This window comes from Ptychodera flava, chromosome 8 (genome assembly GCF_041260155.1).
Source record: "Ptychodera flava strain L36383 chromosome 8, AS_Pfla_20210202, whole genome shotgun sequence".
Taxonomy (NCBI): domain Eukaryota; kingdom Metazoa; phylum Hemichordata; class Enteropneusta; family Ptychoderidae; genus Ptychodera; species Ptychodera flava.
In genome coordinates this window covers 8,175,288-8,194,627 of record NC_091935.1, presented here as the reverse complement: position 1 = coordinate 8,194,627, position 19,340 = coordinate 8,175,288, and the positions used below count along the sequence as shown (strand labels likewise).

General features: G+C 39.2%; 1 protein-coding gene across 8 annotated transcripts in view; it reads left to right on the top strand.

Annotated features, from left to right (window-relative positions):
• The window catches only part of LOC139138376 (KN motif and ankyrin repeat domain-containing protein 1-like), a 103,062-nt gene that overhangs the window by 72,885 nt on the left and 10,837 nt on the right, over window positions 1-19,340 (top strand). For all 8 annotated transcript variants that reach the window (XM_070706738.1, XM_070706730.1, XM_070706734.1 and 5 more), the window contains 2 exons: window positions 11,930-12,089; window positions 14,199-18,589. In XM_070706738.1, coding sequence (XP_070562839.1) covers window positions 15,139-18,589 — 3,451 coding nt within the window. In that variant the 5' untranslated portion in view covers window positions 11,930-12,089; window positions 14,199-15,138. The remainder of the gene's footprint in view (window positions 1-11,929; window positions 12,090-14,198; window positions 18,590-19,340) is intronic.

The window sequence follows — 19,340 nt, the reverse complement described above, 5'->3', positions numbered from 1 at the left end:
TTCTGATTCTTTATAGAAGCTGAGCATAATCTCTTTTTGATCAGTACCATGTGCACTGACCTTGTAAGATTCTGATATGGCATGTTTCTAATGACATCACTTTCCCATCATGCAAAAACAGAGGTTTTATTGGAATTTTGTACAAGACTTTCAAAAATTACTTATATAAACTGGTGTGGTGTGGTGTTATGAATGAAACTATAAATATCACGTCAAGGTTCTAAACACTAGTCGCAGCAATATATGCAAATGCCAAAAGTCAAAATTTGTCCGAAATTTGTCTGCCGGCAGAATTTAGTCAATTTCATTCATGTGATGGGATGTTGGTATGTATAGTAACAAACGCAGAAATGTCATATGCAGTGCAGCAGTGTAATGTAATATCTCAACATTTGAGCCGCAATCCCAGCCTGCCTGTCTAGCCACACTCTCTATTATTACGGTGCTATTTAGTGTTGTGAAGTGATTTCTCTACATCATCACAGCATTGCCAGCTGAGTGACATCTTCACAGATTAAATCATCACATCGTTATCTGTCGGTGAGCTCACTCAAAAGTAACATGAGACGAGTCTTCGGCCTGACTGTTCGGCATCACCTTTCAAATTTAGCAGCACAGAGTCTAATTACCTCTCAAAAAGAAGAAATCAGAATGGGTTTGAAAGGTCTCCGACATTCCAGTTACAAATTAAGTTGATGCAATCAAATTTCACAGGTGAATTGCGCTGATGTGTTTGATGTGCTGAAATAACAACAGTACTATTAGCTGTAATTTGTGATACTCTTTTCATTGTTTTTGTTTTTGAAAACATTTTCTTCTTCATCTCCTTAAAAGTTTGTGGAAATGCATTAACAGATAACCTTGAAAGTCCAACACATCTTTTATAATATGCGATGTCATTGTTGTGAAATAAATTCTTGTCTAGACTAGAATTCTGTTGTAAACATCAACGTAGAACAGTACACACATAGTGGATGAACACCGGCATTTCGACATGATTTTCGGAGCTGAACAGGAAACAGTATTTTTTGAAAAATTAAAAAAATAGCACAAAAAAGTTAAAATTTACAGCTTATGGATCTTGAATCTTGGCACAGAGTTTGCTACACACATTTCAGATTTTGGTTTGACAAGTGATCAGCATATGTTGAAAATTTTCTGGTATAATTCCATCTGATTGTTAGGTTGGTATTTTCATATTTGAACATGAATTTGTCTCATCCGGTTATAACCTGGAGATTATGCTGTTTATTGTGACCTGAGATTGTTCTCACAAAGATTTTGTAATCATTACAGAATGGAGGCCAGAGTTGGCAGCTACAAAATGAAGTACTGTAAACGTTGTTTACAGCATACTACGTCATTATAAATCAAAAACCACAGAAAGCATTTGTCAATTGTGAGAGGCATGATAAAAGTACCCTGCAGATTTATGATATTGTAAACTTGCTTATTGATTTCCAGTAAGATATGAACCAGTGTGTGTGATTAATGAGTTTCTTTCTCGCTTTTCAAAATCTACTACGACATATTCTTTCTACCCATTCTTTCAAAATGTATTACTAAAAGCATTTATAAACCTCTTACATAAGTGCAAGCCTGACTTGTATATGTTGTTCATGTTATGCCTAGAGTCCCATGTTTAGTCTGGATGCCAAAACTAGGGCTGTGCCAGCTGGATGGTGCGCCCCTCAAGCTTCAAGGTCATAAGGTCAAACAGTTTGACAGTCAGCTTCTGCCACCTTCTGTTACTTGCGGATGGATGACAGTGATGTAGCAAATTTCCTGTCAGAGAAGGAATTCTGTCAATCAAAGTTCAAGGTGATGTTCTTCATTCAGCACTCATAGATCCATCTAAATGTCTATGTTGGTGCTTCGTGAGCTGGTGGTGGATTCTGTCCCTCGCTGTTGCTTGAATGTGACATTACTGGAGGGAATGTTTTGTTGGATAAACAAACAAACATACATTCAGTTTATATGATATGGGTTGTATGATAAACTGATCATACGTTATCGCTTTTAAAAGTTACTGGCTTATATTGCAAGCTTGTAAAATAATAAACCAGTCAGCATAGAGAACTTTCTATATGGAATTGTTTAAACACTGTCTCTAATATTCTAAACAGACATACATCAAACATCAGTGATATCTAATATTACCCTGATAGTGTGGTGTATATTCCAGTTGATTGGGTAATCATGGAATGCATGAAAATAGTTTTGATAATCATAAATATATCACCGAAAACTGGAATTGTGCTATTGAGTGTTTGATATCGGAATCAATGAATGCCAACATTGTTGGAAAGATTTTTATCTCTTTTTTACCCCCCGAAATACTATATGTGTCATTGATTGAGTTCAAAAGAACAGGGTTATCATCGTGTGGTGAAGGAATGCATTTTCAAGGGAGATGTGTATTTATCTCAAATTAATGTTAGTTGTTCAGGAATTCAGGAAGTTCTGACACCAACTTCGAAAAGGGGAAGTTATGGCATTTCCAATTGTTTCCTCTTTATCCATGTAATATGCAAGTCATAGAAAAGTGACCTACATTCCACAACAACAATATTTACACAAAGCTCAAAAATAAAAGAAAAATATTGCTTCACAAGTGGCAGAAGTCGTCATTCACAGCTGATATTTTTCCAGTTGCTCACATGCATCCAGCCTGGTCAGCCCACGTTTCAAGAAGATATGGTTTATTAAACTGTTAATTTATTTATAAAGTATTATTTATTAAATATACCGTGCCAGCCAAAATGTGATTAGTAATCCTATCATGGTGTTCACACAGCTAGATATTAATATATGAATTATGTATATCTGTTTTGAAACATTTAATATTTGTATCACATTGGTGTGAAAACAGATCAGATTACAGGATGAAAATCTTCAAAACAAGATTACACATCTATAATTCATAGTAATATACTCTATTAAAAGAAGCTGAACATAGAGTCTGGAAATTTGTGTCAAAATACCGTCAAAAGACCGCTATGTTTGACAGTTTTTGTACAGAAAGAAATACTGGAATCAAATGTGTTTGAACGTAGGTGTGAACAACCTTGCAACATAAATATGCACCAAGGCTACCAAATTCCATTTAATGTTTCTTGCTTCCAACACTATCAACAGTTCTAGGTGAATTATGTCTTTATATTTTACAGTAAGAAACAAAGTCATATCATAAAATATCACTGTTTATTTGAACACTTGTGTCTTTTGCTACAACGCATTGCTATGTACCTTGTCAAGGAGGTTTGCATTTATCAACTCTTTTAATGGAAAGAAGTGCCAAAGCTAGTTCCGTATAATATGCAAGGCAGCTTTGGTCTTTGCACACGCATAATGAGTTAGCCATCAAACCACAGTACAGTATGACGTGGCAGTTTTACCAAAGATAAGGAGTCTGGCTATTGGGTTTTAATCACAGCTAGCTAGGGAATATTGTAAGTCACTTTTTAATCACACCTAGGGAGTCCTACAAGTTGAAGCCTGAATAAAACTCCATAAGTTTACTGTTATGTATCACTTGATGATGTATACTGGCCAAGTCAGTGAATCAATGCCATATACCTGGCTAATTATTACCTCACTAACCATGTCTATATGTTGTTGCACACGTATGCCTCCCAGCTACAAAATCCATAGCACTAGCCAGTCATCTGCTTGTACATGATTGGTGGTCATTTCACAAAATGGGTTGATATGTTTCTGTCCCCAGGTCACACTAAAAATTGGTTTATCAAACATTATTGATTCTGTATTGCCTTTTATTTAAACATTATTTTATTTTCATTTTGATGTTCGACAAAATATGAACATTTTTGCAATAATATCTAATTTGAAAACACATGGAAAATGTAAAGTATTACATCAGACTAAGCACTAATGATAAGGTCAAGGCTAATGAGAGCAATATGTATTTAATCAAAGTCAGTCTCATAGTGTTGAACAACCAAATAGATCCAGGCAGTGTACATATCTTTTAGTGTGAATTTTTTATAAGAGAAAATGAAAAATCAAAAACGAACGGATATAACTGCAAATATGGTAAGAGAAATATGGAGTCAAAAATAATATGATATAAATGCAATTTAAATCATGGCTGTCGTCAAAACTTGATTTACGATGGGTGTGGTGGTACACTGTGTGGTTCATGTCAAGTCAGGCCCAATCTAGTTACTGATAAAGAAGTTTATCAATCGTTCAGACAGGTACAAATTTGGTCATTTATTTCAGTCTTTTATTGGTGTCAGATTCAGATGCATCTTATGATAAAATGAATTCAACAGTTTTGACCCCTGACATGTCTATGGATGATGTAAAGTCTTACTGCCCCTTTGGATAAACCACTGTTTCAGTGTTTGTTTCTCTATTTGATTTCTGATTGATGACGTGTAGTTTTGCATTAATTACATCGCTGTATATTGGTAGATCAATCTTCAAGATTGTGGTCAATTGGAATACAAAAAAAACAATTATGATGTTTCATATATAATCATATTCCTCATAGTATTGCATAATATCATCTCCATTGACTGTTAAGCACCTTGTGTGGTTTTTGATGTAATAGATATAACCTACTTAATGAAAGAAATTTGCATTTATAGCAAATAATTTTCTATATGTTTGTCAGAAACAAAACGTAGTGAAGGAGAATAAATTTCTTTTGCAACAAGACCTTAATGTTAGAAGTTACAATATTCCGATCAACACCATATGCTTATGTTAATGGTCAATGTGACTTAATAAACAAATTCTTTTGAGATTAATATGATTGCTATTAAATTCTGACATGACATGCAGTTTTACTTTCTTATTGTGAAAAATGAGCTAACATCGCGGTATAACTTCTAATTTGATTCCGTATGACAATCGTATTTTGGAATCATAAATAGGTGTTCAAAATTCAACCGTACGTAACTTTTCGAAAATTATCAGACAGTCAATGATTTCAAGAACAGAATTTATCAACAAGAATTTTCTAACTCTTTTTTCCCAAGCAGTGCAGAAGAGACCAGTGGGGAAGACACTGCGATAAAATAATGCTGGTATTTTTGGATAGTATGTGGAAGTTCCTTCCAAATATGCACGTTGCCAATAATTGCATAGTTTTGTTTGTAAATCGCAGCAAAGTATGTGAAAGAGTTTCTGCCCAGTGTAAGTGGAATTTTGTGAGGATCTTAACGAGACTGTTACTAGGAGCAAACACCATGGAATTCCAGTGCCATAGTGATGTTTCTGCAGGTGAAATATTGTGTCATATCTTCTCCAAAGCTACAACACAGCACGTAAAAAAATAGACAATGTTGCCCTTGAGACAGTGCGCAGGTTACTTAAACTTGTACCCTGCACAAGTTTTTTTTGACAAAACTAAATAATTTATCTTTTAAGTTCAGCAGTGTTTTATTTATCTATTCCTTCCTTTGGCAAAAGAATATTAAATTTTCTTGGTCAGTTTATGAAGCCAACCAAGGCTCTGGATAATGTCATACGGTTCTTCCATCACTGTTTAGTATACAGTGATTGGAAGCCGATACAAACTCACTCTGATCTGTGTCACGTTGTTTTGGCATCCATCCAAAAAATACCCTGGATCAATTGGTGCAATTTGCAACTTTAAAAAAACAAGAAGTCGGGGCAATGAAGCCTAAGACCGCTGGTAGTGTCAAGTACGCCATTGGTACACCTTTATTATAGATTTGAAGTCACTGCATTGGCATCACGGCTAATTTCAGATGAAGTATGTGAAAGTCCCTGCTTGAAAAGACCAGATCTCCATTCTTACATGTGCTGGGTTCTTGGCTTCAAGGATTCAAATAAATGTCTTCAATGTGGAATGGATATCCATTGTCGTGTACAACCCATCACTTGTAACAAAGACCGACATCCCCCCAGGTATGGTACAATGAAGCTTTTGGAACAATCTAATTGTTTTGATGGTGTTGTTTCATTGGTATAGTGAAAACAAGGATCAAAGGGTCATAGATGAAATTTCTTTGCTGCATCCGTAGACTTGCCAATCTGGTTGGCCTGACACAGGTCATCTAGCTATAGGGAAGTTGGTCTGAAGAGAATTTCACAGTTCTCTTCAAGTGTATCATATTAAACAGTTAGCGTGTTTCCACCAGTACATGGCCATCACAGAAGTTGGCCAGAACTGAGCTACACTTTCCACCAATCAGTGCTTTGAGAGCATGGATGCGGAACCACACAGCTGCATTTACCTGGGACTGTGCCCCTAACCTTCATTTTGTTGCCATACAGTTAATAAACCAACGTGAGAATGCTAAAGGGATACACTTGTTGCACTGATAGATTTCTGAGTTTCTTACAGTATTCTTGGTTGTACGACTGCCTCATCTTGTTACTTTTACAACCCTTGTGGATGACAAAGTGCAGCCATTCATCCAACAAGTATAAAAAGTATTGAGATGGAGAGAAAGGATTTACTTGAAGAAGTTGAAATTTCTCTACGTGATATGTATCTTTTAGGATAGAGTACATATATATGGCAGGAATGTTTTTTTCTGGTTGACTTTGTAATGTAAGAGCATACATATGATGTGAAATAATCAATGATGTTGGACGGATGGTATGCAGTTCATGTGCTGAGCAATTAACATCAACAGATGGTCTGACCCAGGTTTTGAAAGTTTCTTCTCAGAATACCAATTAAAGTAGCAGAGACGTCTTTCTCATTCTGATGCCAGGTGTTTCTGATGTGGAGATAAGTCTGCAGTCAGCTGATAGCTTTGACCAGTATTCTGTGTAAATTGGCTTTCTACCCTACATAATTGACGTTTTGGACGTAGCTGTGTACCTTACTGTTTCAGATACAATCAATATCGATCAGTGGTTTGTTAATGACAATGAACTTCTCCCACGTTGTGGTCTGGTCGCACTTTGGTCAATTGGCTTTGACATTGGTCCACACAATCACCCTGGATGGCTGCGGGCTATCTTCAATTAAGGGTCTTTTTCTTCACTGTTTCTGCCTGATTAGATTCCGGTGCCTGATTAAAAAAAGCCCAGGTCAAAGGGAAGCATATCAGCATTACACTGGACTACAGGTTGCTAGAATAGAGCTGTCAGTCGTGTTGGTACGTCAGGGTGTTTGGTTTCTGAGGTCAGTGGCTGTCCCATGCATTTGATATATCCTTGCAGTGTGAACAGAATGTGATGCCAACAGTGTGTTGCAGCATGCAGTGAAATTGTGTCCGGGGCTGTTTTCTCGTGTCAACAAAAAGATTTTAGTGGTTTATGTCAAGTTTACAATACAGGAAAAAGGTAAGTCTCAGATTGCCAAGGCCACCTGACTATTGGCTCACATGCACAATCCAGTGAAAAGATTTTCCATTCTGAATCAAGGGGCAATTTCCACAGGGTATAGATTTGTGTTCACTGGTGTCAGTGCCGGTGTAAGATTTCTCCAGGTTCAAAGTTACACAATCTATGATTTTCAGTCACAAGATTGCCATCAAAGTTGTAACATTACGACGGTGGACTTCTAAGAACAGTTGAAATTAAAGTTTTCAATACTCAAATGTTTTTGAAGCCCTTTGCCCAGAGAGACTTAACAGGTATAGGAGCCTGCCACTCCCCATTTTCAGCAGATAAATCAAACCACTTTGTTGAAAGCAAACACGGTTGGACCAAACTATACTGATGAAAAGGTAGGAGGAAAACCTCTTTGTAGAATAAGTGCTCTGCACCTTCCCATGACAAAAAAGACCCTCTTTGTCGTGAGTGTGTGGGTAATAACAATAGCAGGGTTGAGAGCCAAGACGTTGCGGTCAAATCATAGGTCTTTGAATTTCCAGAGTGGTACGTCTTGGTTCTGTTCATGGGAGCATGTTGGCACTGAAAGTAGAGAAGTAGGGAGGGTAACTTGCCAACAGATGAGTGGAACAGTTTTCAAGTGTTCATTTAGGGTCCAGTTTCAGTCTCAGATTGAAGGTTTTTTTTCCATTCAGCTTTTCATGACAAATATGGCAGGAATACATTGCATTAAAAACTACAAGGCTGGTGAAAATAGAGAGCTTACATGTAGCAGAGCTGAACTCATCAGCTTGCTTGAACTAGAAAAGACTGAAAGTCATTTATTTGAAAAAGTTAACGAACCATATGCCCATACTTTTTCACCCACATGCTTCTTTACAGAAAGGTCCAACAACAATAGAAAACAATAGGGCTAAACCAGTTATACTGGTATAGAGGGGGTTAAAAAGCAAAAGATTTATCTATCAGTGAGACTGACCTTATCAGGATGACTAATGGAGCACAGGAAGACCTACTGTTGATGTTATTTTAGCGCTTTTGTCCGTACAATTGAGGGTAGGGCAATGACATTTCAGGGGTAGCAACTCATTGTACCTGCAGTCTCTGGTTGACATACCTAATGTGGTATTTCACATGCATTTGTTAAGCATCCCTAATGAGCATTCTTCAAAGGTTGTTATTGTGCTGTGAGGGGGATCTTCCTGGATGACAGTCTTGAAGTTCAAGTTGACATCAGACAAACAAAAGTCACTTCTCTGTCTGATTGCGGTCTATCCCCCTAATTAGCCTTGATAATGATCTCTGCTTTGGCAAGTCCCTGCCTGCGTGACATCTTTAATTAATGTCTGGAAAGCACTGGCCAGTGTAACTTTTGAATGGGAAAAAAGTTTACAGTAACAGTAATGTAATTGCATGTAGATTAACATTGACATTGAGCCCTAGGCATGATAAGAGCCAGTATTCTGTTTGATATGTTTGTACGCATTTTTAGAATCCTTGAGACGATGTGAACGCTATACTGGCATTAGCATACATGTAGATCTCCACTTTTCAAATACCGTGTAAGAAAATGAACGCTTTGAAGTTTCTCAATGTTGAGTTAATAATGAACTTCAACATGATTTTTTAATGGCCTGCTAAATAACCGAACTAGGTCTAATGTCATGACATTTACAAGTACTCCAGTGATGTTTATTGTTGAAGTGCGGTGAATACACTTGAGAAACGATCCTCAAGAAGATAACTTACTGTAGACTACTTCTTGGACTCTGGTTTTTAAGTCCTATATTCAAAGCAGCTGCACCATTGAACTTAATCAGACTGCGTTATCAGTTGACACTTGCTAGGATTTACTGGGTTTTGTCCTGGTATCCAAGCACATATCTGTTATCGTATCTGATATTTTTGTCATTTATTGGCTGGTAATATTGAGATGGATGGCTTTGTAAAGTGTGTAGTGGCTGTGCCATAGTTTATGCAGTAATAGAGGTTCAACTAAGATGTATGTCAGCTTGAAAGTTGCTCCCATCACCTCAGCGGTGAATACAGCACGTGCTCAATTTTCAGGACAAACTCTTTTATTGGGGGCTATTCCGGACTTCCAAGGTAAAAAACTCTAAAAAATACCATAAACTTGTTTAGGGTGATTGTTTTGTTCAAATGCCTTTTCACAGTTGTACAAAATAGTTTCACATCCTCTCACTATACAGGAAGTGGTATTATGTTGACTTCTCAGATCGGTTGAGATCAAGGTGAAGGAAATATTCTTCACACAAAAGGCTTGAAAAGTATCTCAATACACACTGTATAAGTGACATTTAATTAAACACTGACAAAACCAGGTGTCTTGCTGGGGTAGTACATGTATGTATGCTTATAGGCATGAGACAGATCCAAGGCATAGGCGATATAGATCAATATTGGCATACTGTGAAATATACTGCCTCCTTTCTGATACATGTGTTACAAATTCCTTCTGGTACTGTAATTATGCCTCAGTTGTTGACTGTCAAAACACTTCTTTGAAATCATCGGCAAAACATGCCTGAAATGTAACAAGAATCTGAAAGACGCAGACTTTGCAACATTGGTAGTGTTTTGGTATTTCAATTTCATGACCAACATTGTTATGGTGACCTTTGTGAGAATATATTGTAGTACCTCTATGCTCAGTTTACATCAAGTTTACATTTTTGTTTTTCTCAACCCTTTGATTGAAATATTTTATCAGATAAAAAGATTCTATGAAGTGATGAAGGAGAATGACTGTTGAATGGCTGTTAATGGGTACCACATATTTCTCAAGTGATGTAACACAGTTTGCTATTGGATGAAGTCTTATGAGGCAAATGGACTTCGTTTCATAGCAACCTCAAAAGAGGCATGTATTGTTGAGTTTTTGTATTAATTTATACTGAAGTGAAAAGTGTCCAAACCCTTGACGTCATTTTTCAATTTTTTGAGTGATCTACAGGCAAGGTCCCCCACTTCAAGACCAAATGTTGTCAAAACATATCATCAATGTTTACTTCCAGAATGCTGATTAAGCCCCCCTTTTATGAGGGCTATTTATCCAGATTTCTTCACACTCCACAATGCCTTTCATTCTCACAATGCCTTTCATTGTGACTTACTTGACTTTTGTTGAGTCAACAGTTCAATACTGAATGATAACTCTTGTCTGGAAGGTTGTAGAGATTTTGCTTATTTCCCTGTGTTTAAATATGACGTAAATTTATCTCTTCATACAAATGTAAGTTGCAACACCTGTGATCAGATACACTGTTTAATTTGTCGTGTCAACACCAAGCATATGGGGCGTATAGCACTTCACAGCACGTCAGAGGAACTGTGACATCTGCTAGACATTGAAATACACATCTTGTCGATAAACAATACCGCATCATTAAAGTTTAGTCTGACACTGACAGACTCCTATAATCAGTGATATTTTCAACTTCACTACAATTCCTGGAGGATAAATGCCTTGTTTATGTCCATTCCTGAATATTTGTACAAAGACTCAGCCGATGACACATAGAATAAGCACATTGTATGTCTTACTGGTATTATCTGCTCAGTACAAACAGCCACACACACCCACACATACCAACTAAACCTCACTGCCCACCCATACTGAGTTGAATCAACCAATCAGCAAGCCCCTTATATGGATGAATCCATATATCACTTCCCTACCATTAGCTCACTTGTTGGTTTCATTCATGTCCAGCATATGTCTGTTCCTTGAAGTGTGTATTTCTCCAGTCTGATTTCTCTAGAAATTTGGTGAGCTCCCTGACTTTGTATCTTGTCTTGTTTCACTTTTTTTTGTCAGTCCTGATGGACAACTTTTATACATACTAATCAGTCAGCACATATCCACATTGTTGAACTTTCATGACCTCAATCATAATAAGTATAATGTGTTTCTTTTTTAAGCCCTGTGAGACCATTGTACATTTCTTGAACTCAAGAAATTGCTAATTTTATTGCCTGTTTTGAATATATCTGTTTGATTTTGCAAGAGAGCATTTCCATTTTGTCCCGTGTCTTGAGACCGGTGATATTGATTTCATTTGTGAAAAATGTTGTAACTTTTTATGATTTGTTGCAAATTCTGTCTTGTCTTCTTCCTTTCCTGTGTACCTCTCAAGATACATGAGTCACAAACTGTCAAAGGACCGCAGGATTGGCAGATCGTCCATGTAGCCGACACGAACACGAAGTGTCTGTTACCGGCTACCAAAAACTATGAAAAATAGTAAAGAATGAGCTACAAAATCACTATCAGTTTTAAGTTGCAGGTAGAATAAGTCTGTGCCTTTGTAAAAAATAATATAAAAATAGTAGAAAGTGAAGAACCAGCTGAAAGTTAGTTGAGGAGACCTTGACCGCATATCATTTGCATCTCATTGTCGGCTACATGGACTGTGTGCCGCAGGATTTCATAAACACGTGGTTTTGATTGACTCTGCAAGAGTATCCAAACATAGTTAGACCTGTGTCATCAAATGTAGCTATTCAAACATGCAATCACAGCACAGGTGACATATCAGTAAACTATATCTAATTATAGCAATATATCTATAATGGTTGACTTTTTGACTTATACGTTTCTGTGTTTCTTCTCTGATTTCAGAATTGAAAAGGATTGCTCGAGCCCAGCAAGCATTCACTAGCTGATAGCGAAAATCAATTATGCATGGCTTCATCCGCTGCTCTCTCACAGTAGTCAGCAAGTATGGCAGATAGGACAGACCACTCTGATGGTGGTCACCATCGAAGACATTTATCTCCAGGTAAATGTAGAAGATATAAACCCCTCAGCATTGTGGTTTCCACCCCTCCTGCTTGGATGGTTTTTATCCATGACAGAGGGCTTTGTTGAATATTAGTTAGGCCAGTTTATTCAGAAAGAGGTGGATTTTTGTTCACTGACTAACTCTGTGCATACCAATATTAATTTTCCTAACATGATAACAGATATTACAGTTTAGTCAGGCTTTCATTCAAATCACACTATGGTAATGTAGAAGGTCATCATGTATTCAGGAGACTCAACTTATTCCAAAGTCAGCCATGCACCCAAAGAAAATAGATTTTGATCATGAAGACAACCTTTCATAGGTTCCAGTGTCCACGCAATGCCAGAAGGATAATTTTTGCCGTAGTACAATGCATGGCACTAATTGCAAGTCACATACTATGAGTAGAAACCTGCAGAAAAATAATTTTGACAGCTCTCAGTGATAATGGGGTGTTGATGAATATATCTGCATCTTTAAAGCATAATCCTGTTGGCTTATTTGTGTAAGGTAAACTTACAAATAAACTAGTGAAATATCCTTTTTTTCCCTGAAACATTTCAGTTAGTGTACAGAAGGTGACAAACTATTGTTTGAATTCTTCCAAGCAACAGTTTAGAGTCAGTAAAATGGTTTGAAATCAAATCATAAAAAGTATATAAGTTGTAAGGATGAAGAAACGTTGATTCACCCTATATATCTTGATAAAACCATTTCTTCCAAATCCTCTCAGATCATCCCAGAAGTAATTTCCTGATGGAATTTCTTTTATCACATCAACCATTGCAAATTACTTGTGATGCTCATTTCCAATCCGTGAATTCCCTTCCACAACAATTCAAATGCATTGCCTGTACCGAAATTTGCTCAATCCTCTGCCGATCATTTGAAGATATATCTTGAAATGATCGGCAGAAGATTGAGCAAATTTCGGTACAGGCAATGCATGTGAATTGTAATGTTTACTGTTTTAGAGGATTTCTTGTTAATGAATTATCTTGTTTATCACTAAATGTAAGTTCGTAACCGCTTGCTAATTAACAAACTTAGTATCACTTCATCATAGTCTTGTTGCCAAAGTGCGACTTTTGACACAGAGAGGTACGGATTTTCAGGAATGTTGTCAGCGTTTTGATTATCTCTACTCAATTATAAATGATAATATACTAGCAGTAATCATCCCAGTCAGTCCTATTTAGGGAAGGGGCAGTGTAAGACCATGACATTTGACCTCGTTATGTATAATGAAGTTCAAAGATCAGTGGAAACATGTAAGACATTAAATTTCATATAGTTACAATTTTTTATGCAAAAATAGAATATAATCTTCTAACGCATTCATAACCCAGTACTTCACTAGGACCACATTTTAGTGAAGGGGAGTTGTTTTCTCATAAGTTACCTTTGGTCCATGTCCATTATGGGTTTATGTTATAGCAAGACCAGACAGAGCCAACCCAAACAACCATCTACTTGAGGCCAGAAGTTGTGCTTTGCTTCAGTATAGAAATAGGACACTTTAATTTTAATTGTTGTCATCTCAATGAAAATATAGCAACATCTCTCTCAGTGTCAATACTTTTAAAAGACGCTTATAAATTTACATCTTTCAAACTGCATTTTCATTCTCCTTATCACTCAAAGCCCTACTGAGTATAGTAGTAGTTGTATAGTAGTATAGTTGGATATTAGGGGGCTAATACCGTGCTATAAAAATGTGTTAAGTAGATGCTAGCTAGCTAGCTAGCTAGCTAGATAGATAGATAGATAGATAGATAGATAGGTAGATAGATAGGTAGATGAATAGGTAGGTAGGTAGGTAGGTAGGTAGGTAGGTTTGAAGATAGATAGATGGACTGAGGGACAGACAAAGAGACAGAGAGACAGACGGGAATGAAATCAACATTTACAGAACTTCTAGTCACATCTGTGTGGACAATAGGGGAAACCAAAAGGATATAAAGAAGAAGTAAATTTTGACTGCTTGTACCATTTCACAATTGATAACCATTCTAATGTGAAGTTGTACATAGAGTTCATATCATTGTATGAAAACCTACTGTTGCACTGTCTTACTTTGTTGTTTTAAATTGATATTTACAGAAGTTGGAAGACACATACCAAGAAAGCATGGAAATCATACCATGGCCGCCACCACCTCCACCAACTCCCAGACTGTGACAGCACCTCCAAACACTGAGAGGTGTGACTGCTGCCCATATGGCTACCACATCGACCTTGATTTCCTCAAGTTCTGCGAGAACATCAAGAGCGGAGCGAATCTGTCGAAACTGAAATCTTTCCGAAGGTCTCGTGCAAGAACACGTCGTACTCAGAGCCCGTCACCATCAACCAAATCTAGTATACCCCCGGCAGTGCCCGTGAGGTCGTCATCTCTGCCAGGAATCGGCAGATCCAGGCTGTACTCCTCCTCAGATTCAGGATCTGATATCTACTCCGGAACAGATGATGAAACCTTTGCCCTGGCATACAGTCACATTGCTAATCAGCTGCAGAAATTCAACAATCAGAACGCAGACGACAACCTAGGGCAGGGCCCTAGAGATTTCTACTATCGCCAGGACTTTGATTCTGCATCTGAAACTCAAAGTCTTCCGGTTTTTCCTCCAGATGATGCTCTGAGTGATGTGGATTCGGAAACTAGGTTCCTCTTCGACAATGTGACAGGTCAACGCAAGCAGAGTCTCCCGAATGTACCACTGGGAGGAATGCTGCCGGCATTCAGCTCCTCGATGTCAAATCCGGCAGGGTCCTCAACAACAACAATTTCACCACTCAGTTTAACCCTCAGCCATACAAGGAGTGATTCTCCGAGTTCTCTGTCTTCAAGCAGCTCAAGTCAGTTCTCACCGATTCAAACACTGCAAGCGTTGAATGGAATCACCTCCCAACAAATTGCTTCCAACATCGGGTCCTTCCTCAACACATCCCGGTACGGAGCGTCAGACAGTCCGGCGCCTTCCGGAACATCAACTCCCTCATCTTTCATGAGCCAATCCAGTCTGTCCTTATCCGGGAGCAGATGGCTCTCAGTTTGCAACGACTGAAGGAACTGGAAGAACAAGTGAAAAACATACCAATCTTACAAGTCAAAATCAATGTACTTAAAGAAGAGAAACGCCTCCTCACAATGCAGCTCAAGTCTCGCAAAAACAAACAACGATCTGTTGGTGTTGGGGATGCTGATGTCAACAGCTCTCGTCCCAACGGAGAAGTCAAGTACATTAGTTCGCTCCACATGAATAAACCACAGGAGGTTTCTGTGGATGGGTCCCTGCCGAAGGACCCGAATCGTAAAGCGTCATTAAAAACCGCAGCTACTCAGGCAGACATTATTATAGCTGACAAACGCAAGGACAACCGATCTGTAGGAGTCCAGGTTACCACAACTTTCAATGCAAATAACAACGTCCCAGAGACCGAAGTCATTCAAAGGCAGTATCAGACCAGCCTGTCGTCAGAACGCGTGGTCGTGTCTAACAGCAACTCATCGTCTCCAACCAGGGATCTGAAGTTCTTCCAGAGGCGGCAGCTGAATGCCCCATTTTACGCCAAGGAGACGTGCGACACGGGGGTCGGTTTCATCAACGTCAATAAAGTTGAATGCGAGAAGTGCAGGGGGAAACAAAGCAGGACACTTGGAGTGGGCGACGCGGATGTCCGGGAAATTCTCAAAGTACAGAGGCAGATGACTTCTGTCGGTGTTGAGGCGGCTATTCCAGAGTTGAAGGCAAAACAGATCTCTGTCGGGGTGAACACCAAACCTAAAGTTGTGAAAGACAAAGCAATTGATATGTCTATCACCACTGCTAACATGGCAACCAACACCCCACCTCCAGTGCGTAAGAGTAAAGCCTCCCTAACAGATAAAATAGAACATCAAACTGTGGGTCTTAACACTGAACTGACCAAGTCTGATCTGTCAGAAAAGAAACAGTTAGCAGACTCTGCCGTAAACACAGATTACATACTTCGGTGTGCCAAAGCTGTTAACACTGACTTGGCCCCCAAGCAAGTGGAGATACGCCAGATCAGAAAGCCCCCACGACCTATGCGACATGTAGGAATTAATACAATAAGTGCAGATGAGTGGCGTGCAGGAAACAAAAAGGCAACAAAGGATATTGGCGTCGGAAAAGAGCAAGTGAATTTTGTGGATTCTGGGAACAATCCTGAGCCATTGCCGACTGCTGTGAAGTCAGTGAATACGGTGCCGCTTGTTCGTAAGTCGATGGCGACACTGACAGAGAAAAATACGAGTGATGTAAGTTGTAACACTATGCAGAAAGTGGTGAAGGACAAGGCAGTGGTAGCGAATATCAGTAAACCTTCTTTTGAAAAGGGCGTGGAAACTGAATGGATAAGAATGAGCATTGCCACAAACACGCCTCATAAAGTCACTCAGGAGACGGGCACAAATTACGAGTCATACAGTCATGATGTTGCCATGGAAACTGAATATCTTGGATGTGATGCAACGACAAATACTGCTGTCAGGGAGACGCATGATCAGGGAAACAACACTGTTTCCAAGGAATATCAGGATGTTGCTACGGGAGACGATACCATGTGCCTTAATATGCAAGGAATATCGGTCGGAGTGGGAGACTCCAGCATTGAACCGGAAGTTATTGCAGCTGAAGCTGAGATGGTTCAGCAGACATTTAATGATGAACAAGCAGACAAGAAGGAATTATGCGATGTCGCCGTTGGTGACGGGAAAACGAGTGACGTTGTTTGTGATATTTGTGGTAACAAAAAATCCAGAACAGTTGCCGTGGGAGTGTGCAGTGTCAAGGACACTATCTGTGATAGGTGTACCAACATGAAGAGTAGGACCATTGGTGTCTCAAACTGCACCATTGAGGACACTCTGTGTCCGGACTGCAAGGAAGGCAAATCCACCAAGCCATGCAGGACAGTAGGATGTGGATCGTGTAGTGTTCACGATATCCTCTGCTACAAGTGTGCCATGATGAATTGTGTCAACAAAGCGGTCGGTGATCGTAAGATCACTGATGCTGTTTGTAACATTTGCGACAAAATACCTCGGCGGCACATAGGTGTTGGCGTCGGGAGTGTGGATGATATCATATGTGATAAATGCCAGATGTTCAACTTCGTGAATCAAGCAGTCGGGGATTGCACCATCGACGACCGCGTCTGTGATCATTGTGACAATCTCGTTACAGTTGATGCTGCAGTTGACCCTGAGGTCTCCATGAACCAATATGAAACTGTTGCCATTGGTGACAGAGACGTTAGACACTTTGATGTATCGCTAAGTACAGAGGCTGTAAGTGCTGTGTCTGTTGCTATAGAAACAGACAAGATTCAAATGGAGAGTACAGGTACCGGTGAGGGTAATGTCTCCACTGGAACAGTTTCTTCATTGACCGAGATGGACACAAGGACTGTTGCCATGGAAACAGAGCAGGTAACCATGGCGTCAACTGCCACCGGAACAGAGCAAGTTGTACTCAGGAATGTTGGCTCAGGCACTGAACCAATCATACACATTAGCTCAGGGGTGGGAGACGGATATGTGAACACAGCAAATGTAGGTACAGAGTCTGTTCAAGCAGAAACTCAATCTGTCAGTGTCTCCACAGAGAAAGTGCAAGTCGCAAATGCATCAACGGATGCCTATAAAGTCCCTGTAAGGACATCAACAACTGAAACAGAGAAAGTGCCCACGGCAGACTCTGGTGTGGGAGGAAACGCTGTAACCTCGACAACAAAAGGCACTGCCACTGATGTAGTAACTACAGCCACTGTTGGTGTAGGGGATAAATCAGTTGAGAGGACTTCAACGGGAAGTGTGACAGATGCTGTTGCTACGACAGAGGTAGGTGTTGGAAGTAGGCCAGTACAGTTAATATCATCGGCCACAGAAACTGATGTCATGACCACCAGTACTGTTGGCGTTGGAAGTGAGGAAATTGTCACCAAGTCCGTTGCCACGTCAGCGAGTGTACCAACTTTATCAGTGTCAGTGCTAACGGAACAAGTCAAACACAGCTCTATCGGCATTGGAGAACATGACATCAGGATAAATCCACCTGCAGTTAGCCTGGAAAATGCCTCTGTATCAACCACCAGGTCCAATAATGTGGTCACCAGGGAGACCACATCAATAGTAACCATGGAAACACCAAGAATGTCTGCTGACATTGACGATGTGGACACCCTGGCTGACATCAACAACATTGCCCAACAGATGTTCCCCAAGGAACTGGAATCCAGGGAACCTGAGGTCATGACCTCAACGTCTCACCAGCTTCAGAATCAGCATCCATTGCTGAATCACGGGAATCACTCCATAAACCCAGACGAGCATGTGAGCAAAGAAGTGATAACTGTTAGGACAGAGACAGTGTCAAGCTATGAACCCATCGATGGCGAGAATTTCTCTGCCACTGAGAGAGACATAGCTAACAGTAGCTTTGAGAATAGATATGCAATTATGGCGGGTAAGTTTTACCCCATGTACTATCACAGACATATAGTCCCTCTCTACGATATGGCCTACGTGTAGGTAGAATACCTATAAATGTTTTATGGAAACCTTGTTGACATGCTTAGTTTTAACCTATTCACCCCATTCCAAGTAAACAGGTCCACACTCATCAATGATAACAACTGGTTTTGGGCAAAACCATGCTGGTGCAAGGAGTTAACTTACGGAACAAACTCGTGAGCATTACTGAGTCTTGGGATATTGTTTTACTAGTTGAGTAGAGTACTGCTAAACTACAGTGCTAGTGGCATCGGTATAAATCTGCCCTTCATGGTAACCTGACACAGCATTATGTCAGTCACAGTTATTTCTAAATAATGTTTGAAATAAATAACCGTATGACTAGCAAAGTTATCGTAAGTATTTCAGACTGAGCATTTTCATTCTGAAGTTTAAAATCAACTATTTAAATGATCATGAGCCAGGGATTATAGATCCAATTTTTCATATCAAGTAAAATTCTGTGGATTTTAGCAAGGTATTGTCTTGGTCAAAGTGATTGCAAATATCTGATACGAAAATTTCAAGTATTCCTTCATCACTCATACCCCCGGTATGTACAAGATGTTTGCCTTCAAAGTTGAAATACTATGTACTGGCACAATTCTTTCAGAAGAGATGGTAGCCTTTTGATGATCAAGAGACACTTCTCAGTGAATCAAACATACCAGATTTATGTCAGTTTAGAATTCTAACCATTTTAA